General features: G+C 42.0%; 2 protein-coding genes across 3 annotated transcripts in view; one reads left to right on the top strand and one right to left on the bottom strand.

Annotated features, from left to right (window-relative positions):
• The first annotated feature begins 10 nt into the window (after positions 1–10).
• LOC131264954 (BUD13 homolog) lies at positions 11–2,606 on the top strand. Of its 2 annotated transcripts, XM_058267325.1 has the most exons (4): positions 11–188; positions 272–936; positions 1,069–2,089; positions 2,161–2,606. In XM_058267325.1, exons 1-4 carry the CDS (start codon positions 82–84, stop codon positions 2,522–2,524), a joined length of 2,157 nt encoding a protein of 718 aa, XP_058123308.1. In that variant the 5' UTR covers positions 11–81; the 3' UTR covers positions 2,525–2,606. The 2 variants fall into 2 exon arrangements, with proteins under 2 accessions (XP_058123308.1, XP_058123235.1); XM_058267252.1 differs by having other exon boundaries at positions 272–2,089.
• A 74-nt stretch (positions 2,607–2,680) lies between these two features.
• The window catches only part of LOC131261121 (neuromodulin), a 58,769-nt gene continuing 35,139 nt past the window's right edge, over positions 2,681–26,310 (bottom strand). The window contains exons 2-4 of the mRNA XM_058263039.1: positions 22,388–22,564; positions 4,185–4,306; positions 2,681–4,113 (exon numbers count right to left, since the gene is read on the bottom strand). Of these exons, the coding sequence (XP_058119022.1) occupies positions 3,991–4,113; positions 4,185–4,306; positions 22,388–22,564 (422 nt within the window). The 3' untranslated portion in view covers positions 2,681–3,990. The remainder of the gene's footprint in view (positions 4,114–4,184; positions 4,307–22,387; positions 22,565–26,310) is intronic.

The raw sequence follows: 26,310 nt of genomic DNA, 5'->3' as shown, positions 1-26,310 counted from the left end.
AACAATACAGCGTACGGTTTTAGTGGTGTTTGCTGATAAACAAAGCTCTCCGGCGGAATAACTTGTGTGAAAAATAATAAAATGACTACTAAAATCGATCAAAAGGAGTACTTGAAGAAATATCTTTCCAACGACAAAGATAAAAAGAAGAAGAAGAAAAAGGAGAAGAAATCCGTGGGAAAGGCAAAGTAAGTGAGACGCTCGTTGCAGGATGGCATATGCTACATTTCAGGTTTGCGTTGAATTTGTTTCACTCATCTCGTTCTTACAGCGTACGGATCATCGATGATGATTTGGATTTATCAAAACTCCAGAGCATACAAGAAGACGAGGTAGATATGTTCGGCCTTGGGGAAGAGGCACCCCAGGTGGTTGGAATCATAGACGAGCGGCCGCCAGAGATGCGTGCCAAGGAGGACTTTGGCAGCAACAAGTGGAAAGTGATAGCATCAACTGATGGGTTCGATACAACGCTAGAGGTGAAAGATGTTAGCAGACGTCAGGTTGGTCCGGAGATGAGTTTCAACATCGGTGATTCGAAGATCTCGACTAACCCCAGCGGCTCTGGTAGGAGAAACCGGAAAGATTCCGATGAAAGTCCTCCACGTAGGAAGCACGATTCCGATGAAAGTCCTCCTCGAAGAAAGCTGCACGACATCGGACAATCTAGAAAAGGCGTACGGCGGGATGATTCTGATGAAAGTCCTCCCAGAAAATCAAAGCATTCTGCGATGGTTAGCAAAACAAATCGACACAGCAATCGAGACGATTCGGACAACAGTCCGCCGAGAAAACCTCGAAAGCATGATTCGGAAACAAGTTCCTCCAGAAGGCATCGCGCTGAAGAGAAACAGTCTGAACGAAGCAGACTTCGTCAGGATTCAGACGAAAGTCCACCAAGAAGGCAGCGAAATCAGGAAAATAAATCAGAACGAGGTAGACAACGTCAGGATTCAGACGAAAGTCCACCAAGAAGGCAGCGCCATCAGGAAAATAAATCAGAACAAAAGAGACTACGTCAGGATTCAGATGAAAGTCCACCAAGAAGACAGCGTAATGAGGAACGAGGGAGACAGCGCCAGGATTCAGATGAAAGCCCGCCTAGAAGGCAGCGTGCGGAGGGACAAAAGTCGGAACGAAGCAGACATCGTCAAGATTTAGGTAAAAGTCCTCCCAGACAACAGTGGACAGAGGCAACGAAATCGGAACGAAACAAACAGCGTCAGGATTCGGATGAAAGCCCTCCAAGGCGTCACTCCGAGAAAGATTCGGACAAAAGACGACCCAGGAACCCGGATGATGATAAAAAACGAGGGGGAAGATCATCTCCTGTTCGCAATCAGCGAAGCGATTCTGATGAAAACCCTAGACAGAGAAATAGAGGTGACAAACCTTCATCCAGAGGTCCAAGAAATAGGCATTATTCCGACGAAAGCCCACCCCGACGGGGAGAGTCCAAGCAGAAGCCAAGCAATTCACATCGTGAAATCGAAAAAAACGTTCAGCGCAGTCGTGGTGGACGCAGAGATTCAGATGAAAGTCCTCCAAGGCGTAAACGGCGTGAATCACCGGAAGCTCCGACTCGCAAGAGTGCTAAAAACCTTGCCCGTGGAAATTCACCCGGTCCGTCGGTGCGCGTGAGGCAGGAAAATAATCGTTCCGATTCGGATGTCTCTCCACCGAGGCGGCCGACAAGATCTGATCGCCGTGATTCAGCCGAAAGTTCTCCGAGACGAAGACGTGGTACGTCCCGTGTCCATCCACCGGTGCGCATAAAGGAGGAACCATCGAGTGATGATGAATCGGTTCCGCGGGATGGCGCCAACGTAAGGATGACTAAGACACTTGAAGGGAAACAAGCCGGACTGCAGGACGCGAAGACGTTGCGCGAGGAAAACGAAATGCACAGACGTCGGGAGCAGGAAGCGTTCGATCAGCTGCGGGAAGAACACAGCGGACGTTTCGCGGAGACGGTGGTACGACAAAAATCGGGCCGTCGAAAGGACATCGAGAAGGAGCTACGTGAAGAGTTTGAAAAGCGTAAACATGAGGAAAAAAAGAAGGAAATCTACACCCGCTGGGGGAAGGGGTAAGTTTTCTTTTGTTTTCTATTTCGATAACGAGAATGTGAAAGTGCAACTCGTTCTTTTCTGATTTTAGAGTGAAGCAGGTGGAAGAATACAACACACGGTTGCAGGAGGCTGCCCAAGAGATGGATAAACCCTTGGCCCGCTACGCCGACGATAAGGATCTCGATAACCACTTAAAGCAACAGGAGCGCGACGGTGATCCGATGCTGGAATACTTGCGTAGCAAGAGGAAGGAAGAAAATAGGAAGGCAGGGATACCGGAAAAGCCCACGTATCAGGGTGCGTTCCCCGATAATCGTTTCGGCATAAGACCGGGCTACCGGTGGGATGGTGTGGATCGATCGAACGGATTCGAGAAGCGCTGGTTCGAGACGACGAGCAAGAAAAAGGCCACTGAGGAAGAAGCTTACAAGTACAGCGTGGAAGATATGTGAACGGGTTGGCTGGAGGATGATTTTGTTTACAGTGGGACATCAAATAAATGGCACCATCTTTCTTTCAATATGGTTTTATGTACAAAAAATATGTCTTCTGGACGTTTTGGATTTGTTGCAACAAAAATGATACACACATCCATATCTATTGGGATTTAAAGCTCAATGTAGTAATGCATTTATTTTGCCTATTGACAGTATTACATTCATGGCGGTGACGGTGACAATTGTCCTCCACGTCCGTGCACCATCTTACGATCGGATCTGCTCGCAGCTGATTGGATACGGTAGTGTGAGATAAGAAGGGTCATTCCGATATTTGCCTGCATTACTTCTTATTTACTTTTCGGACAGATTCCGGCGCGTGGGTAAAAAGATGGAGAGAAATCCATTGTCTTTCAAACCAGGGTGTTGAAATGGCTGTCGTGCAACCATGGCAACGTACCGACGATTATTTCCTTTCTTCGGAACGGATCGTCATGAACTTTTGAACAAGTTTTTGCGTACAGGATTTTAACCGTTTTAAAATGGTAATGTGCGACCGTCTTAGGAAAATGTCAGAATATCCTTTTCGAGTCCGTTATAGAATAATGCTTTCATTCAAAAAACAACCGAGAGAAGCGGAAAGGTCCGCTCGCCGTTCTGGAGTAAAATGAAAATGATGACACGGACAATGATCGGAGGTGCCGTAACGATGCGGCTACGGAGTTATCGGTTTGATTTTTGAGACTTGGTTTGTTTACGATTATTGTTGAATAGAAATGAGTTCACCGCAGGCGGGATGGCCGTATGGTAGTTTAAATTTTCTTTTTCAAAGTGTTGCAATAGTTAGCTTAAAGATTATTCTATGGGTTCTTTTACTGGTCTTTCTCGTTTTGGTTTTTGTTTTATCTTTTTATTTCTGTCTCGATTGAACCATATCTTTAACCTACCGCTACACGAACGCTCCCTTGCCCGAATGTCGTTTCCGTTTGTGTTGTCATTCTTCCGATATTTTTCTTCCGTTGTTCTATGGAGCGGCCGGCAGGATACTCTAACATGGTCACGCAGTAATTCTTAGCACTCTCGCGCGGTTTCGCACATAAGCATGTGCCACGCAGAAGGAGGAGCTAGTGTTCTATCCATTAGGTTTGATTCTCTATTTTATTATATGTACTCGATTCGATAAAATCGATAAAATTTATAAAATCATAACAAGTGCAGTATTCGCTCGTTCGGGTGGTTGCCGTTTGTTTGCTTTCTGCTAGTTTGCTACTATCGTCAAACGTTCACCAAATATGCGATACTCGGCGTGGCTGCAGCACGGCACTGCAGCTGTTGTGGCGGCATTAGCAGCAGAAGGAGCAAAAGTAGCAACGTCGAATAGGAATGTCGTGGGTGAGGGTGGGGACCTCGAAAAACCAAAGCTCCCTGCCGGTTCCCGGCGTAGGGCAACGGCGCCCATCGAGCTCGCTCTCCGGCAGCGCTTAATTTTCATTCTCCTTCGGAATGTCCTTGCGCACCTTGTGCCCGCGGAACGAGGCCTGAATTTTGCTAGCCGCCTTGTGCAGCTCCGGATCGTCCATGTCGATATCGAGCTCCTCGGCCACCTGGAAGCAAGGGGTACAATAGAATACTAGGTTAAAACTCGTCGTTTCTGCTTCGTGACGGCGTCGCTTACCTTTTTGGTGATCTCATCAATGTCGACTTCCTTCTTCTCGTCCTCGCCTTTAGCTCCACCGGTCTTCCTGGACATGTGGCCACGGAAGCTGGCCTGGATGCGGGTTGCCGCGTGAGTCAGTTCTGCAAGGATACATCAATCATCGACACAAAAAGAGAAAGAGAGATGATCAGAAAAAAATCATGCAAAATTCGATTTAGGGTCGTTTCAAATGGAACAGAATTGATTGCAAGGCATTCGCCAACGGTCCAACGATGGTTCGGGAAATATTTCCATCCCCAGCCCGTCTGGCCAGGCAGTTTTCCCCGCTTAGTGGCCTGTTTTTAGACGCAAACAAAAAAGGAAAATTCACCGAATGAAATATCGTTAAATCAATTTTCATTTCCATTTGATAGATCTCCCGATGGAAATTTCATTACGATCGAACATTACATCGTGTCGACCACGTGCTACTGCTTCTATTTTGAGACCTTCCTGCACTCGCCGGGCGGTGCATTGTTTGATGAACTGCAACTTCAAAACCTGCAATTCAAATCATTTGATAAAAAATCGAAATTCATCATCTGAGCTCGACCGCAATTTTTGTGTGCCATTTTTTTACCATTCTTGATAACTGCAGCTCATGAAGTAATTACATCTAGCTGGTGAAATTGTCATTTTTTAAATTGGGGCAGTAGTATTAGTTGTTAACTTGTTGAAAAATGTAGTGAAATAGATTAGGATAAAATAAAAATAACCGCAAATAAAGCTTGTTTAACTAGTGAATGGTTAGCTTTCTCAAGGATGCATTTATTTAGTAAATTGAGGTCAGAGGAAAGTTTAATATTTTCAAAAGTTGATAAATCAATACACATACAAGAAATATTGAGATCAACAAATTTATGTGGAAGACATATAAATATGGAGTTTTGTTATGAAGTATTAGTTTTCCCTTGAATGAATCATTATTGCAACGCTTTCTTTGAAATCCCTTTGACAAAAGCATTTGCTTCAATGAACGGTTAAAAACGACACTGAGCCAAGGTTTCCTTTTAAAACCCATGTTCCATGGAAACATTGTCTGGCATTTTGTACGTACATGTGCGATGTGCGATGGTACATACCGCCACCGCACAATGGAAGCTGCGACCGAACACTTGTTACCCCACGAGCCGGGTAACGATGGCTCGTTAAGCGTTTCCAATCGCTTCTCCAATTTCCACTTATTGATCACACAAACGACAACATCAAGAACGTCAACTGAAAAGCACACTAACGTACAGACGGGTGCGCCATTTCGAACCTCCCCCACAGACAATCGAATCGGAGCAACCGAAAGCACTTGCCACCGTGTGCGTCAGCTCGTCTTTATGCGTACAATAAGGGGCCGGGATTATTTGAAAAGCGCTTTTAACGGTCGGTCACCGCGCGAAGACGGTTCCAATTTGAGGGGTTCGGTAAGAAACCGAACCGGCTGAAGTGAACATATTTTGCACGATATCAAAACCAACGGTTTCCTCGGTGTAGCTATGGCTAAAGAATGTCGTTAAAAACCGAATGCGGCAGTGTTGGTTTCTTTTTAGTTTATGAAATTTATTGTAAATCAATAGTTTTCCACTTTTCATCCCATTTTGTAGGTGTAGTAAAACTGTTTTATAAATACGTAATTTTATTGAAAGCTATATTACTCCAAAGCCATACAAATTCTAGAGCAAAAAATAAATTTGTTGTGGGTAGTCACCCTTCAACTTCACTTAGTCTTTTTTCAGTTGTTTTTGAAGTTACGTTTGTACTCTTCTTGTGCATATATTTTAATAGACACTTATTCCAAAGTGAAACCGAAAAAAAAATCTATCGTACCCTGCTTTCCTTTCAGTACAAGAAAAAGTACTTGAGCGAAAAAGTCATTATTCAGGTTTATCAACTTTAAACGGAACATTTATTATTCGTAATGCTCTTTGTTTTCCGCACTCTGCTAAGATTCAGCAAAATTTCTATCGATTGTCTGGAGACACATTTAAAAAGTGAGAAAGAGGGAAATAAGGTGAGCAGAACGTACGATGCAACCCTAGGAAATGGTTTGTGTCTTAAAAACTGTTAAATATACGACCAGTGGACAATTTATTCGGTTGGTCAAAAAAGAGAGAGAAGACGATCGCTTTTTATAACAAAAAAGAGTCAAGAAGAATGCTTTCAACCAGACCAGAGTGGTATTGTGCTTTATCATTCACAGTCGTGTTTCAGAAGGTGGTGTCCTTCTGACGCGAAGAAGAAAGCCGTCTTCAAGTCTTTGGTTTGTTTCCTTCCAGCGATTTTTTTCGGTGTGTTGAGCTTGTATCGGTGGGTTTGATTTTTTGTTCGCACTGCCATCGGTTGAATGCTTGACGGTACGGCATGGAAATTAGGTTTTCTACCATCGAGAAAACGTCCCGAAACAGTCCCCTTTCACAACAGCATTCGGTGTCGTTTCTCTTTAAGTGCGCTTTGTCCGGTTGGTGGTACACTTTCTTGTCCACTTGTGGCCACGGTGTGTGTGAGTGATCCGGTGTGTTGCGCAGACGAGAAATTTAGGGCTCCGAAATTCCGCACTTGGGCACGCTAAATCTGCCCTCAAAATGTCACCGCCGAAGTTTCTTGGAAGATGAACTGAGAACAATGTTGGTGCGGGAACCGAATAAAATGTCCCCAGGCCTAAACGTGTTACAAATGTTCGCTTCTAATGGCCCACTTTTTCTACGTCGAAATATTGCATCGGGGCAAGTGTGTGTTTGTGTGTGCACAAGGAATGCGGTAAAAGTCGCCAGCGAACTAACCGAAACCGATTCCCGCAAAACTGGCAACTCAATTGCGGGCTTTACATAAATTTCACTTTGGTGGAAAAGTTTGCTTCTACCGGCTGTTGATTAAAACTTTCAAATACATTAAATGCCATGCGGATCCGCATGGTTGGGTTTTACTCGTCACTGCTGCTAAACGGTTTTCCCTTTTTCTGTTTTATAAAGCGGAAGTCGAACGCGGACTCTAAGAGTAAAGTAAAAATAATTAGATTTTTCCGAATTGAGTGGAAAAAAGTAACGCAATTTATTTATACTAACGAGGAGCTGAAATCGATTTATTGAAAGAGAGATTCGATTTATTTGATGTATCACATAATTTGATCATATAAAATAGTATAACATTGATATTTTCTTTTAAAAAAACTTTTTGCTTCAAGCTTCGTTTTAGAAATAAAATTTAAAATTACAATTGAATTTGAAATAAAATTTAAAATTACAAAACTACAATACGGCCTGGCCGTCCAAATATATATATAAAAAAATACAAATATATATATAAAAAAAATTAAAAAAATTTAAAATAAATGTTAAAGCTTTCCTCACAATGTATTGCTTTAGTGATAGTTTTTCATGAGAACCGTTGATCTAAATTCTTTCAATTACGATAAGATATAATTAACTTTTTGCACAAATAACTGAAATTTTAGATATTTATTCTGATGCTTTATGTCGTCTATAAAAGCCCTCTTACGATAAAATAATATGTGTACAAACCACCAGGCGCCTCCATTAATAGTGGCAAGAGAGTTGGTTATTAAATTTAACGACAAATTATCCAGCGAAAAGGTATAAATCATTGATTGGAATGCTGCGCATTGTCTGTTGGAGCAGTTATGTGAAATTGTTTCGTTTCCTCAAGAGAATTCTCTCGCAGGAAAAACCTGATCCTTGAACCTGATTAATGGTCACGTACGTGATATTTCATTCCGTCATTGCCGTGTACCTTTATCGCACGCCACTTTGGACAGAAATTCGGTAGCAAATGCATACTTTAATATTATATTGTTCTGAAATGCATCAGTTCTTTACGGTTTGATAAAAAAAAAACATCTTTTTTCCAAAATTTTCAACCGTACCCTTCCCCAGCTTCACATAGTTTACGAGGGACTTGAAAAACTAATGATGCCGTACACACTAAAGGCCCAAATTCGATGAAAATTGGTACTGTTAGCTCAAATGATTGGCTCGTAACGTATCGATTGGGGTGCGATAAAAGGCGATGCCGGCGAAACATGAAAAACGTTGAGTGAAGGAGAGAAACATGAACACCTGAAAGTAGCTGCGAAGTTTATCGGCAATGGCGGGATTGCACGTCATTTCCGAATCTTTGCTTGGTTTATGAGGATTAAATTTCCTCGTTGCTGAACGGCATGGTATACTGTTTCCTTTCGAAATCCTTGTCATTGCTTTTCTTTTTTTCGCTCCCCCTCTGCTGACAGTTTCGCTTTTCTTTTCGTGGGCATAGTTGGAGGTACAGGCGTTTGGAAACCACGCGTAGCATTGAATGGTGAAAGCTTTACCATCCAGCGGCACGAACGGCTGGTGCGAAAGGCGAGTGAGTGAATCGAAATTAAATATTTACAATCGAGTGTAGGCACGTTCTGGTTTCCGACTGGTGGAAAGCCTATCCCGGACCGAGGCCGAACCGGGATGAATGTTTTATTTACGGATTCGAATGCGCTTCTTCGTTACTTTGAACAGGGCTAGGCGAGCCGAAGTAAGAATGAGGAGACGAGACCATGGTGATCAAGGATATGGGTGATAGTTTGTTGTGAAAGGATTGTTGGAAATCTGGACGATAACGATGAAGCTATCGGGCAGGAATGGTTTCGCCGGAAAATGGTCTGATGTGTGCGGTTTGTATTTGGTTTGTGATGAGGATATAACGAAAAGTTTTTGTGGAGAATGGGTTGGAAAATGAAATTTAAAAAATGATTTAGAAAAAGTAATATTAATAACAAGGGTATAATGTTAGTTACTTTATTTTATTCAAACTGAACCTTATTCCATACTTTGTTATTTGAGTTATCACTTCAAGTTTTCATTGTGCTTTACTTCCTCTACAATGTTCAATGACTTAGCAATAACTAGCCCTGAAAGGTTATGAGGCAAATATAAATAGTTATCTTGTAGTGTATGGCACAATAAATCAAGCTCCATTGCACTATGCACCCCATCAAAACGGGTGGAAATAATTTGAAGGAAATATTTACCTTCCAATTCATTGCCTACGAATGGCACAATCTATTCATGGCGACCCATAGGGACTCATGTTTATGCAACTATCGTGTTTTTTTGCTGCATCCTAATGACGATGCGATGGATGCGGATATTTCATAAACAACCCTGAAGGCTCCAGAGCGAAGAAAGTACCCAACCAACCGGAATGCGTTGATAATAAGGCCTACAATTGAATTGCGCTACTAACGGCAGGGGAAAATGTTTCTTTTGCACCCTTAAAACCGGCTACTGGTCGTTACGGTGCGCCACGTTGCCACGTCGGTAGGTGGCTAGTTTTCGGCATTCCCCGACCTGGAAGCACTATCGTCTCCGGCATGAAGCTCAAGCATTGTTTGGTAGCCATTTCAGTTCGGTCGGTGGAGGATTTTCAATTAACTGTGTCGCAAGACATCGCCAATCTGTGGGCGGTACCGGGGCAGGTCGGGGAAGGAGGAGGAAAAGTTTTTTAATCTTGTCTGCTCGTCGAGATAAACTTGAAAGTTCACAAGTGCCAAAGCGAAGTTTACTCAGAAGGATGTCGTCTGTTGCGCAAGATGTTGGTAGGGGCGAGGAGGATGAAAGTGGCAATCATTTCCCTATATTCCGATGCTAAGGAATGTTTGCTATGCCATCTAGGGAAAATCTGTATTGATCGTGTTGAGCAAATGAGTTTGATGTACTCTCAGATGATGGGGATTGTAAGAATTATCAGAGTTCCCATTTTTAAAAGATCATTTCCGCCAATTCAAAGTTTAAAATTTTGGGATGATAGTTATAAAATTCAATCCAGAAAAATACCGTTAACAATAGTGTTTGTTTGACCCTCCCACAGTTTTGCCCAACGTTGACTCAGGCAAGCTGTTGGAATTTGTACTGCTTTGTTCGAGCCTGGCTCGGGCAGTATTTTTACCGCACGTTTTGTTTCTATTTTCAATGCGCTTTGTTTATTTTGAGTACACCTGCTTCGAAAGCACGTTCTTATATGTTTGAAAATGTTCATCCATTAATTTTTCACTAATCGATGCAATTAAACCAATGTTTTACCTGTTATTGGCAGTTGATTGCTGATCACAATCACAAATGACACGTATGGTAGAACAAAAATATTAGCATAGCTCCTTGCAGACTGATCATCATTTGATTAGTAAAATCCTAAAATTTTTAAAAACAAATATTTGTTTCTTCTGCTTTAGGCAAAACTTTTTTTCTTTGAGACATTTTGTCGAATTGGCAGGAAGGTGAAACGATTAAACTTTAAACAATTAAAAATGTACAAACCACAAGGCGCCTCCATCAAGGAGGGTACAGTTTTTCTGGCGAAAAATGCTGCTGTAACGCAATATTTTATCAATTACACCAAAGATAGTCAAATCATGTTACAAAAGCTCCAACAGTCAATCGAATTAACTAACCAATCATCAAATAAATCAGGTTAATAAATTTACCGTTCGCTACCGAAGCAAGATCGGTCGGCCTTCAGCAAGTCCGATTCTCCCAACCAATGTAAGCCGACTGGAGAAGGAAACCAAAACCAGTGAGTGCTAAGTTCATCGATTTTGTGCGTGAAATGTGAAAATTTACCACCGAAAAAGGAAACATCGAACGGTTGCTAACCTCAAACTCTAAGCTACGCAAGCTGGTGGGCAATCGCTGGCAGATAGCACACCACAACCCAAACCGGGGCGGGGAAGAACAATAAACAACTAAAAACAATCGGAAAAATAACCAACAGCAACGGAACAATGCGGCCGCTTGCTCCTGGCCGGAAGGCTGGCCGTAATTCCTTTAAGCCCCAAACTTCGGAAATGCGTAGCGCGGATTTATTTATTTATCGGTGTGTTATTCGGTTAGTCCGTTCAGCATTCCAATCCAATGTTGCTCTCGTGCGATCGGAAGGGCGGATTTGTCGGAAATTTTGCAAAGAAACGATGGGAAGTGAGGGAAAAAATAAAAATCATTCCTGCAGGCGTATAAACCGGAACGCCATCCGAACGGAACGCACTCGCCCCGGGGGTGTGTGGTACATGTTACCACCGGTAGGTAGTAGGGTAAATAAATAATTCTAAAATCCAAAATTTAATGATACCGACCCGCGTTGGCATCAGGGAATGGCCGGCGGTGGGCATGGATGGAGCCGATACGGAAGACTACCGAATTACGGGCTTCGGATCGGATCGTAAAGTTTGATTAGTACAATGGTACATTTTACGGTTGGATGGATAAAGTTCTTGTCTTATCGCTTCATTATTTTTCCTTTTTCTTTGTGAGCTTAAACCCGAACACAGCACGGATGAGCCGACCATCCAATTAACGGCTCCAGCATCCGACTCACCCGTACGCGCTTGAAAATTGATTTTCACTTCGTGCCACCATCGAGATCGGTATCGTTTTCTTTCGATTTTCATAAAATAGCTTATTAATCTACCGAGGCAAAACCGTGAACCACTCCACCACGCATTCCTTCCAGCGCGGGACAAGGAGTGTAAAAGCTCTTATTCTTTGCGCCCCTTTAACTTTCATCACGAGTGTTAATTAGAGTGGCGCTGACGTAGCCTCAAAGGAATATCAGATACAATCAGAGGGCTATACTGCGGCACTAGTTGACTTTTCGGAAGGAAGATTAATATTTGGCCCAGTGTGTACGACGTATACAGTGTGCGTCAATATTTATCTTTGGGGGGGATTTGGTTGACGGGAGTATGAAATGCGAGGTTGATGGGCCGTTGTTTATATTGTTGAATGATAATTTATTGAAATTAATTTGATAGGAAATTGATTAGCATATTCTGCATATTCTTCGCGTGAAAACTAATGACTGTGATTTACAAAATAAGATTGATATAAAAAAACTAGCAAATGTCAAGCACATTGAATCGTCAAACTATTTAAACTTATTCATTCCGTAATGAAAATTGTTTTGAAGTAGATTGTTTTGCCTAATAATATTTTTTTATTATTATTGCAATATAGTTGCTAGCAAAGTGTCGCTTTCAGTGCTTGAAAAAAGTCACTTTACCTTTATTATGCACAAGTATTCAATTTCCAACTTTCCATATGACAATTGAAACCCAAGTATTCAATTTCCAACTTTCCATATGACAATTGAAACCCGTATAGAACACAAATACCCGTCTACCCCCCGTATAAACCCGTGTTCAACTTTCACTTCAGAAAAACTAAATTTCAAACATTCCTTAAAACAACATAATTTTTATGCTCATTCTTATCAATCGTCAAACGTTCACAAAATCATTCTAATTGCAAGGAAATATCATAGTAATTTTTTTCCACTTCAATGTTTCACATTGTCTTAAAAACTACCTACCTTCAAAGCGTTTGCTTATAGTGCTTGGATATCATAGCCTAGCGTACTTTCTAAAATAATTGCCAGAGATTTATTTTACATAAAAAAGGCAGCAGTTTTTGGAAAAATAAAATAATAAAATTAAATATAATTATTAAAAATATGAAATTATATGGAGTCACTTTACTATTTTGTTTTCATCGTTTAAGTTCAAAACAAAAAAGTATGAAATAGATTTAGGTTATGAGGTTAGTTTTGTATTCATAAAAATTCGTTTTGTTGAGCCATTCTGGTGAAACAACTCAAAAACAACAACAACAATGCAATTAACATTTCTCAAACATCAGAAGAGTGCTTGCTCATACAACAATTACACCTTCCGACGAACAACACCGAAAGTGTAATCAAATTTTATTTCCTTCCCCAAAAACTTTCACGGGCAACTTTGCGAAAGTTTTCCGAAGAAATCTTACGCTAATTGCAGCACAAGTCTATGGAGAATACTCACGTTTCGATGAGTTTCACGGTCGGTAATCATCCTATCATGGACAAGGCTGTCTCCTTTGTCATTCTGTTTATATCTTTGCTCTTTCCCTTTTCCTCTCTCGCGTCATCAGAGCCCTGCCCTCCCGTTGGTCTTCGTGACAAATGACTTAAGATTTGCTTAATATTTCACTCGCTAGCGTTAACTGTCACTTCCCGCGAATCCAACAAACACTGGCCCCGAGCAACGCAGTGAAAATGCGAAAACAACCCAACACCCAAAACCACTCGAAGGGTCGGTTTCCGCGTGCCGTGGGGAAGGTTGGTTTCTTGGTTCAAGGATTCTCGTTGCCATGATTAAATGATTAAATTTTTAAGAGCTCCCTTCGCGGTCACCCGGGTTTTGCCATCGACCGATGGGCATCCCACTGAAATGGGGAAGATGTCGGAGCTGTCTGAGTTATGTGCTGGTGAAGGTGCATTCGCGCCCCGCGGAGCTCTGAATGTTTTGTGGTGGAGGTTAAGTTTTGTTTGCACTCGAGGGTTCCGTAGTTCGTGTCGATGTTTGTGTGTGTGTGGTCGGCTACCTGGATCTGGTCACGATTGCATATCACATTTAATTAAGGTATAAAGCACTTCTGTGACAGCACAGTCGCTTGTGTACACTTTGAGAGCGACTGGCTGACGGCCGGGAATAAATGGTTATATTGTCTTTGATTAATGTACTCTTGTACTGAGAGAGACACCTGATCTGTAATTTATTTAGCAATAAAAACCCAACTTGGCAAATCTTTATCTGTTTTGTTGTTGGAAATCGTTTAAGTTTTTTAACACCAAACATAAAACCTAGACGCGCAGGTAATCTGCCGTTAGTCTCACTGTGCAGTTCGCGAGCAATGATCGCACTGTTCGACATGGCCCGGTGTCTCTTCCGGGACTTACAGTCCACTGGGTAAACATTTACCTGCAGGTTTCTTGCTACCCGCTTTGCCACGTGCGTAGTACTTGGCGGCCTTTTTAGTGCACGTGCTGTTTATCGTTACCGCTAGCGCGAGTACAGCGAACCCTCTTATATTTGCCGCAGGAGCCTAAAAGCGTCCCACGAGAGTATACTTCCTTCTCGCGATGTGTTTGTGCGGAAGATACTTTCACTTTTTTTTATTTCACCAAACAGCGGAGGCTTCGTGTTTACCAGAGTGTGGCAAAGAGGCGCACAATTAAGATACCAGTACAGTAGAGTCGTTCACGATTATGGGAACAGTGAACTGTTTTTTCCCCGAGAAATGTTTCGGTAATATTAATGGTTCGCATAAAAAAATAAAAGCAATGAAACGGGCGCAAACTTTGCTTTTATTTTGTTTGCCCAGAACAAAAGCTTCTTGGAGCATTGTGTCAGGGCAAACTACCAAGAAATAAACGGAATGGGAAAAATAAAATAAAAATGTGAAAGAAGATTAAAAATGAGGATAAGATAATCGCCAGGATAAATTGGATCAGTTGCACCATCGGAACTTTCCCATGCACTTGTCAAACTTTGTACAACAAATCGTGTTTATCTATTTTTTAATGAAGGATTTCGTTCAACAAAAGCGAAACAACTCGTCCCATAATTTTATACTATTAAGTACGGAAAACTAAGTAGACGAAGAATGAAAAATGGACCGCTCGATGCCAATCGCACCCGGAAGTGTCAGCCTGAAGGACGACTATCATATTTCATCCTAGCGTAGCAATATCAAATTGAAAACTGCTCGCTTGACAGTGCCAGAAAAGCGCGAGCAGAAGTTCAAACGGACATAATGAACTACAAGAGAGTCGGTCCGGCCCAAGCCTTCTGGGCGTAGGTCTTTGGGGGAAAAGCAAAGCACAAAAAAATCCAAACGAATTTCCATCGCGGAGTCGATTCTGGTGAAGGTCGGTGGGAAAAGTTGTCTAGAGCAGAAGTTTTTAATTTTCCACTTTTTTGGACGATTTTGGGGCTCGGTCCACTCGACGGTCATTATCTATTCAGAGGGTTAGCCTGTAAATTGTTTTTGCTCGGTGTTTCATAATTTTATCCCGTGCCATTCGGCTTTGGATGCTGAAATGTTTCTCTTTTTTTTTAGGAAGCAGTTTTCAATTGCTCTACTGATTGGTTAATTGGTGTGAATCTGAAAGTGACTTTCGGAATATTAAACAATACGTTGAAGGTCTTGAACTAAATCTCTTTCAGATATTCTCATTCCAGAACAGCAAAAATGATGCCTGTAGGTATGTATCCAATGTTGTTAAAAATTTCGGTTGATTCAAGATTGATACGGATGTTCAAGAAGATCACACGATTGTCAGAATAAATTTTACCACACCGGTAAATGCAGATTGGGAGCAAAAGTTGATTTATGCAGCTGGCACGCAAACCGATTGCGGCCGATTTGTGGTACCCGAAAACGTAAACATACGGACGCGGTGTGCCTCGCGTTGGCAAGGATCAGTGTCGAAGATGGAATTTGGTTAAATAAACACTTTCCATTCGACACTTTTACGAGGTGGTCTCGCGTGTGCGTGTTGCGGTGCAATGCTTTGCTGTGGTGTGAAATTATATATGGCGAACGGCAATATCCAAAACCCCCAAGGGATGTTGAATATATTATCTGAAACACACACCCAACATGCTCCGTTTTGGTTGGCTGGTGGTTGCATTACGACGATTTGGCATTTCACACACGCCGAAAATCGGTCGAGATTGATAAACGTGACGAGTGTTGATTTTCATCGAAAGCATGTAAATTTTGTGCCACAATTTCGTTGATGGTTTTCATGTAAAAAAAACGGAATTCATATCCGTTTGCGGTGATCAAATGGAAGGAGGAAGGAGCTTTTGTTAAGCACGATTCGTAGTCGTTGAAATATGGAAAACAAATTAAAAGTGTTGTGTAATGTTCATAAATCACGAAACGGTCACGTATTGCATATTGAAAAGAAATAATTCATCAATGTTTGAATCTCTAGGTAATGGCATGTTCATTCCAAATTCGTCTCTCAATACTTTGGATTTAACTTTAAATTACGTTTCTTCGTAATTTTGGTAAAACCAGTTAATATTTACAAATATAGTGTATACAAAATATGAAACAATACACACCGAATGTTTTTGCATGATCTTAGATTCATACTATTAATACTAAAAAAGTAAAATTCACTTTGTTGCATTGGCTGCCATTTGTGGTACTTATTTTTAATTCCACTTGAGATTTAAGCCGGCCGTACTTTTGCACCCCCCAAGAGGTCCTTTATTATTGGTTCCTGTTTTGCTTTAGCCTTTCCAATTTCTAGCGGTACATTTTATAGCAAATATATCATGGACTGTTCAATGAAAAACCAGGAATCCGATTAGTTTCCTATTGAAACGTACTCTTTGCCAAACATTAAGTACAAATATTTCTCGCATTTAACAATATGAAACTTTTGCATCGATCAGAAAACACACAAAAATGTGAAACAGCATTGTAAAAAGAAAAGAAAAGATAAGAAGAAACTCAATTGTGGCTGCAGCTGCAAAAGCTCACGCGTGCAGCGAAAGTAGGCGATTTTCTGCATTCAAATCACCACTTTAGCGCTATTTATATCATTTGCTGAGCTGATTAAAACTGTTTTTACTGGGAAACTTGCACCGCAAACACACAGTGCAACGCTGGCGAAAGGGAAACCTCGGGCGGAGCGAACTGTTTGTACGGTACCGCAAAGCAAAACAGAAAGAAAGGCGCTTTCCACAGATCGCCTAGCGCCCGGGTAGCGTCTGCCATCGGAAAACTTTGTTGCTGGCTGCTCCATACGGAGCGCCATCGTCGTGTCAAGTTGCCACATGTGCCCCCCGTGCACGCGCCCCCAGATGAATAATGAAAGCAAAACAGTACCAAACGGACGGTCAACGCGAAAGTGGTTGGGAAAAGGGGTTTTTCTGAGAAAAGCAGTGCCATGTGTGGTTGGATGCTGTCTTGGTTTTCGACGCGTTTTGCAATGAAGAAAAAAATTAAGAAATAGAAAGGAGGTAATTTTGAGTTTCGCTATTCCTCCAGCCCAAAACAAATACTACTCCACTCTCCCTGTGTTTATTCAGTGTTTGAGTTCTAGTGCACCGGAAAGCTCATTTTTATTTCAAACGCGCCAAGGTATGAGGTACCGTCAGAAATGAAATTTTGTTTGCGCGATGGCGTATCTAGGTCAACTGAAGCCAATGCTAACCCACTAGCAAACCGCATTATTATCATGGTGTTCGTTCGTTCATTTGTTTGTTTGTACGGTTTGAGATGTCGTTTTCAGCAATTATTCTTTCTTTGTGTTTTGCATACAAAACGAATTACTCCTAAAGAAGGTACGACGGTGGTGATTGTGCAGGGAAAGGGAAAGTTTACGATCAGGCTCCGCGAAACGTGACTTTCGTGGGTTTGTGTTTTTCCCTCGGTTTTTGCTTAGTGGCAAATTAGGGAATAAGTTTTTTTTATTGTTTATGTATGATCTTTGTGCTTTTTATTTAACTAGAGAAGTACTGACATTTGCAGCCTAATTATAAATTGGCAAAAGGACCCCAAGCCATCATACTCAGTTGATTTCCGTAGGCTTAAGTTGGGCCTGTTGTTTTCGGATCGTTTGACGATCGTTTGTGGTGTTATTGTATCTTTTGTTGCGTCATGTCATGTCGCACAATAGTTTCCCAGAGTATGCTATTGTCAGTGTTAAACCATCGCAATAGGAAAGCCATAGGTCTGCGACTGCAATGGGCAGATGAGCATTATGCAAAACCGAAGCCAACCGAGATGGAAAACAAATGAAACAAATTGGAAAAGCGGGTACGCGGTGCATTGTTATAACCGGTCGTCTGTTAAACGGGGCAAAGACGATAGCGGGTGCTTTATGCTCTGCATTCGAGTGGTGGAAACGGAATTGCATCGAATCGCATAGCAATAGACACTCCTCTACTACAATGCTTGTGCAGCAGTGTAAAGGTAGCTTTAGGGTTTTGAAATTGTTCCCTCTCGAAAGGATAAAGTTTCATAGGGAGGTGAACAAAAACGCTCTGCTGGAACCGAAACGTACGTACGTACGTATGAACGTGCGGACTGGTTTTGCCAAGTGGGCTGCTGACAAGGCGACGACGAAACCAATTTATTAACGGCGGGTTTTCCAGCGTGCGGTGTGCACTACTTAGTGTGCGCATTCTGCAGATGCCAGCGGGCAAGTTTGCTGCAGAAAGAAGCTTTCACCCGGTGCGGTGGGCGCGGGGGAAGGGGGCTGGATCAGGACGGCTAAGAGATCCGACACCGGTCGTTGAGTGGCTTTCAGGAAACTTTCCAAAAGCGCCGATGAAAACTGCTCGACGATAGTCGATAGCGAGAGTCTTTTGGGGGAAAATTTATCTTTCCCGCACGCAGAAGACTCGCCGCTTCGAGTCAGTTCATTCGCTGGGGAAGCTGTTGATAGAGTATATTTAATAGGGGTCAGTATTTTAAGCAGGTGAAAAGTTGCGGTTGCTACTGCAAGGGGGTGACGACCAGGGGAGTGTGCTCCGGACGTGAATTATTGTTTCTGCACATTATCAGCACATAAGCTAAAGAGATCAGTATCACTTTGTGAGAATAGATAGCTAGAGAAGTGATCAACGTTTAATAAATGACACCGTGTGCAGTTTCTGATGGTCAGGCAAAGATATACCGCCACCTAAATAAATAAGTAAGTTCAAATAGTTTTGAGAAATTGATGTGTATTAATTTCAAAGAACTCAGTATATTACAAGATATTAGAAAGATCTATAAAGAATAAATAAATCTTAGTCGCTTTCCATTATTATCGATTAATCACAATAACGTTTGCCGTAGTTAGTTTTGTCAGCTTTTCAGAGCTACAATATTTTACAGTACAGTGGGGGTTCTATAAAAGAAAGCAAAAGAGCAGTGCTCTTTGGCCTTTAAATAAGTTTAGTTTTTTTCTTTAACCTTTTCAGGACCATAAGTTATTCAAGACTAAAATTGACAATACAACACAATATTTTGGCTATTTGGGGTGTAAAATAAGAGAAAAACCTAGTAGTCTGTGTAGGTTTTTTTTTGTAAATTTCATGGGAAATATTTTTCCCTATGGACCATAACAGTAAATAAATGACGAGTATAGTTATGATATTGGAATTTCTTTTACTTGCTTTCCAAGTACGTTTGGGGGCAATTAAGTTGGATAGTTCTTTTTTGGTTTCTTTCTGAACGAATAATCAGAAAGACATTTGCCGCCTTTGACATAATGTTTCCTTTGATGTTTTGTTTCAAAAGTATCGTTTTCATTATAGTTGAACAAACAGTAACGAGTTTTGGGAAAAATATTTAATATACAGGCTGGCCCCGGTTTTCGTCAGCCTTGGTTTTCGTCGTTTGACAAATCGTTCGAAGCTGGTTTATAGTAGCGTACTTTGTTCTTTACTAATATGATTCAATGCATTTTGTATGACAGAGAATCCGAACATGGACTCATAAACAAGTGGTACAGGTTTTCTGCTTCAGACTACTTTGCTCAATAAAAATATCTTCCAATTGAAGCACTGAATGTATTATTGTTAACCTACACGGTATGGAAACCAAAGAAGTAAAACGGAATATAAAACGGTTGATGGTCATTGATTTGATGATAAAACACACAAACTTAGTTATAGTTTCAAGAACACCTTCATATCAACCACTAAAACTTCAGACGAGAATAATCATCACATCAAACGTTTGTTCTGTGTCAGTCAAGTCTTGAGTAGGTATTATAAACGTGAGAACTGTAGTCCACTAGCCTCGCTTTTCATCGCTGTCAAAGTCCCTTTAGGTGACGAAAACCGGGGCCAGCCTGTATATGAAAGGGTTAAGACTATTTTTATACTTTCAAGTAAAAAAAAACTATAATCCATTCCCAATGCGTTTTTCTGCAACAAAATTCAAAATTTTCATTTTAAAAAACAAAACTTGGTCATTGTTTTTTCAAATGAACATTACACCAAAACTGAACGAATCCTGGCATCTTCTTTATGAGCAAATAATAGCTACAATTTAAAGCCATCCACCATTAAACAAGGCCCTTCTGAGATGAAGCATGCCGATAGAGGAGAAATTAAAACAAGAAAAGTATAAATAGGAAACAATCGAAATAGCCAATTACCCGCGAGCTGATTGGCTATCGTGTGCTGCGCTGTTTTTTTTGTCTCTGCCTTCATTTGTGGGTGGATTACGGAATAAAAATAATCACCTTTCGCGAACGATACACCCAATCGTGTTTCCGTGTCGTTTTGTTTTCATCAGTTGTTTTTTTCCTTCGGTTCTGGAAAGCACGCCGCGCTTGACCGGAACTAATGATCATTCGTTCGTTTATTGTCTTCATCGTCCAGGGCATTCCAACGAAAACAGAAAGAAAAAGAACAGTTTTGCAGAAAAAAAGGAACCGTTCGTGATATCACACGGCAAGTGTTATTCTTGGTACGGAGGGAAAGTTATGAGCCAATTTGACGCTGCTTTGTTGCAACAATTATACACAATGGGGACCCCCATTTTGAGAAGGCATCGTGATTTGAAGTTATACGCGCCCAGTTGTCTGGTGTGTAGGAACAATGGCCTGAAAGCGATCCGTGCTTGCGCCACACCTTGAGGCTTCGGTGTCAGAGAGGCTCCATGGCCAGCGTCGAGGTACCAAACTGCGTACCTTTGGGAAAGTGGTCGAAAACCCCGGACTAAGGTGACTAAGCAGGGCCATAAGTTCTGCCGCTTTTATTATCCTTTATCAAGCCTTGGCCAATGTGTGGGGCATAAAGGAAAAGAAGCAAAAACAAAACACACAAGCGTGAGCGCCATTTCCACCTAAAACCGTAATTTGTTCTCCGTACCTCGAACTCGGACCACTTGTTGTTTTGCACGTCCGAGCGACCGGAATCACGGGGTTCCGGAGGTGGCGAAATATTGTGCTAAATTGGCATCGTGGGCGCAAGGATGTGATAAAAATTCATCTCACCATCTACCTGCTGGCGTTGAGGCGCTTGCGTGGCTTCCACGTGTCTGTGTGTGTATGTGAGCACCATATCGGCACGGTAAGAAAAACAAAACGCGACCCTTGAATATCTCTTCCCCGCTTTTTGTTTGTTTGTTTGTGGTCTAGATTCGGACCGGTCAAAACTGCCGCCATGCGAAGTCCCGTTGCCATCCCCCCTCCCCCCAAACACCCCCTCAATCCCTCCAGCATCCTTCGTTATGGGGAGGTAAAAATGGTACAACCACAATCTCGGCCCAACATGCACGGATCGGCACACAATATGGACGTGTGTAAAAAGTGGACGGAAAGCCGGTGAAGAACTTGGTCCGCAGTGTGTTCTTGGGAAAACTACCATTACGGTCGGTCTTTGGGGTGCGATGGACACCGTTTGGGCCAAAGGAAGCACCGTTTCGGGCTTTCGCGCCAGTTTAGCCCCGGGCAAGACTTGGGATGCGTCGACCTCGTCTTTCACCCAATTATCCTTAATGGAGGATATCAATTTTAATTAATATTCCATGTGGTGATATCGCTCGGACGGAACCGCTCGTTCGTATGCAAACAGACGTCAAGCAACACGCATACAAACATAGACTTACAGGGTCTCTGGTTTTTTTCACTTTAGAAAGAACTCTATGGCAGAATGAAAGCGTGAAAACGAAAAGGACCGTCGGGAGAGTGAGCTGTACGCCACCACTTCGTAATTATGTGGTCGAAAATGGCAGCCCAGTGACCCGCCATTGCTTATGCATGCGTGGCATTACCAAATGGTGCATACACTCATGGGCATGCGGGCAGGTTCTTGATGCTCTTGCACCCCAAATGTCATGTAATTTTCAAGCCGCATTTAACGGGACCATTGTGAACCGTTGCGGTCACTGATGGAAGCTCACTTTAAAGCGAAAATGATTTTTAAAGTGTTGTTCTTCGTCCATACTTGTTGTATTGTTGTTGTATTTTACATTTTGGATGGAACGGTGAAACTTGAACGGTGAACAAAGGTTCTACAAATAAAGTTACATGACAATGTGGAGTTTTTGACTTCGATTAAAGTTAAAAAAGGTCGCTGGAAATTTGATAATATCAATAAAGACGATGAGCCGTTGCTCTAATAAAGAAACGATTTAAAGCAACCCGTGTTGCCGCTTTAAATTTTGATTCCTTCCCAGCGATGGCTTGTTCAACTCGTTATTGGATGTCTACTTTACAACCCTTTGCCTAAACATTCATCGCCCAACAGCTAACATGGTGCACCGTCAATCATAATTCTGAACCAGAAACCCATCGGGTCCCACAATCGCAAAGACTAACCCTAGCCCCGGGCGCCGTTTCGAGGCATTTCGGGCGGGGCGGCGTCTTACCTTCGTCATTCGGGTCGAATTCGGCCTCCAGCTCCTCCTTGGTTGGCTCCCGTTCCGTCTGCTGGTCCTGCTGCTTTTGCTGCCCCTGCGCACCCGTCACACCGTCGCCTTGCTTCATCTCTCTGCGCACTTTGTGCCCACGGAACGCTGCCTGGATCTTAGTTGCGGCTTGTTCGACTGCGGAGATAGAAGGCAAAACAACACAGAAACGAAACGGAAAAGGCAGAAATAAGTAACAAGAACAAGGCAGCACGGCATAATGATTAAATATTATACACATTTATATTCCACCACGGCGGATGGGTAACGCGTTACCATAAAATATCCAGGAAGTGCCGTACTCGGAAGAAACAGTTTCCCTCCTCCGGTGAAGAAATTTCCAGAAAATATGTTGGACGATAAACAATGTGGATGCTTTTAGAACAAAACAATGCTATGAACTTTGGGCAACAATGGTAGCGTTTGTGAATGCAAAGTATTCGCAGTATTATCTGTAAGGGTTTGCTCCAGCTAAAATAAAAGCCCCACGTGTAGCTTGAAACTGACCCAATTACGGGAATTGAGCGATAATAAACTGTTTTAAAATACGTTGGATCCATGAATTTGATGTTTAAATACGAAATAAATTGAATTTAACACTACCATGACTACTTATGTTGCAGGTCCACCAGAAATATTACTCCTACGATGTATTGTAATATGTTTGCAAATGAATTATTCAAACTGTTATGCATATATCGCGACAGCTTTTAAATTTATCTACCTAAGGGTTGAAAGTACGGTTATCAACAACAAATGCATATTTATGATGATTGAACGACAACGTCGAGCATCGAATCTTAATGAGGAATTCTGCCGAATGTTGATGAGATCGCTCGCGTAAATAATTTCTATTAATGGGGTAAGATAAGCCTGAGCGTTAGTCGATTACCACTCCAACTGTTATTTTTTATTTGTTGTGAAGTGATTCAATTGATTGATTGACAATTGACAAAGAGAGTTATTTAAATTAAGATTCAACATTTAACGAATCGTTCTCTTAGAGGTAGGAAAAATCGGAAAACAGGTCAAATTATCTGCTCCTGAACGTAAACCACGCTTTGATAAAACGTTCGTCGACCTTCCTTCTGCGAAAAAATAACATCACAGCAGCCCATGGGAAAACTTTGTCAACAACTTTCTCAAATTGAACGGAAAACTTCAAAGAAGGTCTTGTTTGGACGAAGGCAAGGTACGTAGAGAGAAGGAAAAGTTTTTGACCGACCACTGACGCGCAATAAATCATGCAGATACTCGAATGTTGTTTCAGATACGCCGCTGCCCTGCTGGTGTTTGCTTTGTGTAGTCCTCTTTTTCCAATACATTGAGCTTGGAAATAGATAAATATTGAATGTGTGGCCTTTGACGGGTATCTGTAAGCCCTAGCCATCAGAGGGAGGTTACAAACCAACCATAACACGATCGTAGATCAGTTCGTGCTTCGAAGCTGCTTAGCTAAGCAGCCTGTTTGGTACTTCACCATGTGCGGTTTTTGGTCCCTTTTGAGGTCAAAGCATATTTTTAATTTAATAAAAACACACTTTCACGTGTCGTTTATCTACGGCCATCATTTTCTCAGCGGTTGATGTCTGTCGCCCATCGGAAACATTTCAATAATGCTCACCAAGATGTTTTCAGTGCGGGAAAATGACATTAAATCGCACGTGAAAAACATACACACATCAATAAAGGACCCCGCTGTGAGATAATAAAGGTATTCATCTTCTCCGCACGCCAAGAGTTTTCCCAACGCATCATTCGACATTTGATGTCGTAAAATTTCACGCTCGGAAGTGGCTCCCCAAGGAGCTCGCATGTTACGGTTTGTGACATTCAGTGTTACTACTACGTCGTCGCCGCTGTTTTCCCCGTTACGACTCTTTTTATTCGAAAAGGGTGAGATTTTACCTTTATCACTTTTTTGTTTAATTTCACATGGAAATGAATAGAATTGCTTCATCACAATGGAATCCAAAATTTTGATAATAAAACTTTACGACATTAATTCACTCCCAAGTTTGACAGAAAATATACCTAAATACTATTTAACAAAATGTAAGAACTTTAGTTTATCCCTTAAAATATAAACGAAATTGTCTATAATATTCGTAAATTAGAAATTCAATTGCCAATTATCAGCTTTCAATACAAACAGCAAGATGATTTCGGAACACAAGAACATTCTCAAGTTTGCAATGAAATTACAAACAGCTATTTTAACATTAATTTGAGTGGACCGGGAAATAGGTAGTTCGTGTGTGTCTTAAAACTAATTATGATCGTGTGTATATTGTTGCGACAGTACCATCCATTTTCCATACACCCCGTACGAACAAAAACGTTGTCCAATGCAACGCTCATCGTCAACTACAATTGCGTTAATACATTTATGTATGCTAATGAATGGCGTAGTTTAATATTTTCAATCGAGTAAAAACCGGCCACCTTCGCTGTTTAGTTTCGAACGTTCGCGAACTTGCCGGCGCTGGCGACACACTCGACGCCACCGGTGGAACTCAATCTGTTTTCCAAACTTGGCTCGGGTGCAAATTTGCAAACTACACACAGCTAGTTTGTGAGCTTCATTTGCATTTCAAATATTGCCTCCCCCAAAACGAGAAAAACAGTCTGAAATAAAACACGTACCGTCGAACGTGCAAAAGTGCTGTGTGAAATCATGGCACCGAACACTAATAGACAGCACATCGTCGTATTTCACGACGATTTTGTCGTTTTGCATAGTTTTCCCAGGAGCGCGGAACTGAATGGGACAAAAAGCGAACAACTCAACCGACACCCGTCAGCCAAAGTTGGGATAGAGTTTGATCAGTTAGAATTCTGGGCGAGTAGAGTGAGTATGTGTGTGTTTTTGCGTTGTTCACTTTTCCTTCCTCGTGCAAAACTCAGCCCGGCAGCCCAAACCGGGTCGAAAATTCAATAAGTGGAAAATTTTGAATTTGTTTACCCCGTGGGTTTGTAAGATCATTTTTCGGATCATTCCTCACATTCCTCAGCCATTCCTTCTTTTCCAACCACGGCGTTCTCCGGAGACTTTCTTCTGCCTTCCACCGTTGCCTTCGCAAGACCTTCGTTTCATCTTGCGCACGTGCTTTTTCGAAAAGCAGCATTTTCGGCAGCACTCAGAAGCCCGTAGCATCCATCGGTTTGCTTTTCCGTTACGGCTGGGAAGAGAAAAAACTGTTTACTTCACCCAGGTGCTTCCTCCCATTTTGTCCCGAAGGTACGAGCTTTGCTGCCGTAAATTGATGTGGTAAAAGTTGCTCGTCGAAAAGTTTGCTCACCTTCCCGCTCCTGTGCTGTTGCTTTTCACTTGCCACAAAATGTTACATAAAAACAAGTTGAACAAGGTGTGGTGCTCGGCAGTGTCAAGCAGAGCATTGAAAAACACATATGCCCTTCCACAAAGACCCTCACACATGTAGGGTCAGTGACTGGACCTTCGGATAGGCCGGATGCTGTATCGAAATAATATGCAAATTCATTGCACATGCGAGATTTTCCGGTTGATGTCTACTTCAGGTGATCCATGAAACATGCTGGTACTGGTGTGTGTTTACGGTACCGTAATACCACTACCACCACCATCACCACCACTACCAGCAGTCCTCAAGTCCACGGTCCACACCTGGGTGGACAGTCCAACACGGAAAGAGTGTACAGGGTTTGGACGCATTTCCCGCAAGCTGCCGAAACCATTAGCGCGGAAACCATTTCCGTTTTTCCCCGAACTAAACCCGCCGTATGGTGGTTGTTCGGTTGTTGATGGATTTATTTTTAGGCACCACAATTTTCCGAGTGCTTATGTTACCGGAAAAGTCAGTGTACATATGTGTGTCAGTATGTTTTTTTTTTAATAGTTAAAA

This window comes from Anopheles coustani, chromosome 3, assembly GCF_943734705.1.
Source record: "Anopheles coustani chromosome 3, idAnoCousDA_361_x.2, whole genome shotgun sequence".
In the NCBI taxonomy this organism is placed as follows: Eukaryota; Metazoa; Arthropoda; class Insecta; order Diptera; family Culicidae; genus Anopheles; species Anopheles coustani.
Note: the sequence above shows the minus strand (reverse complement) of the source record. Positions and strands in the feature narration are given on the sequence as shown.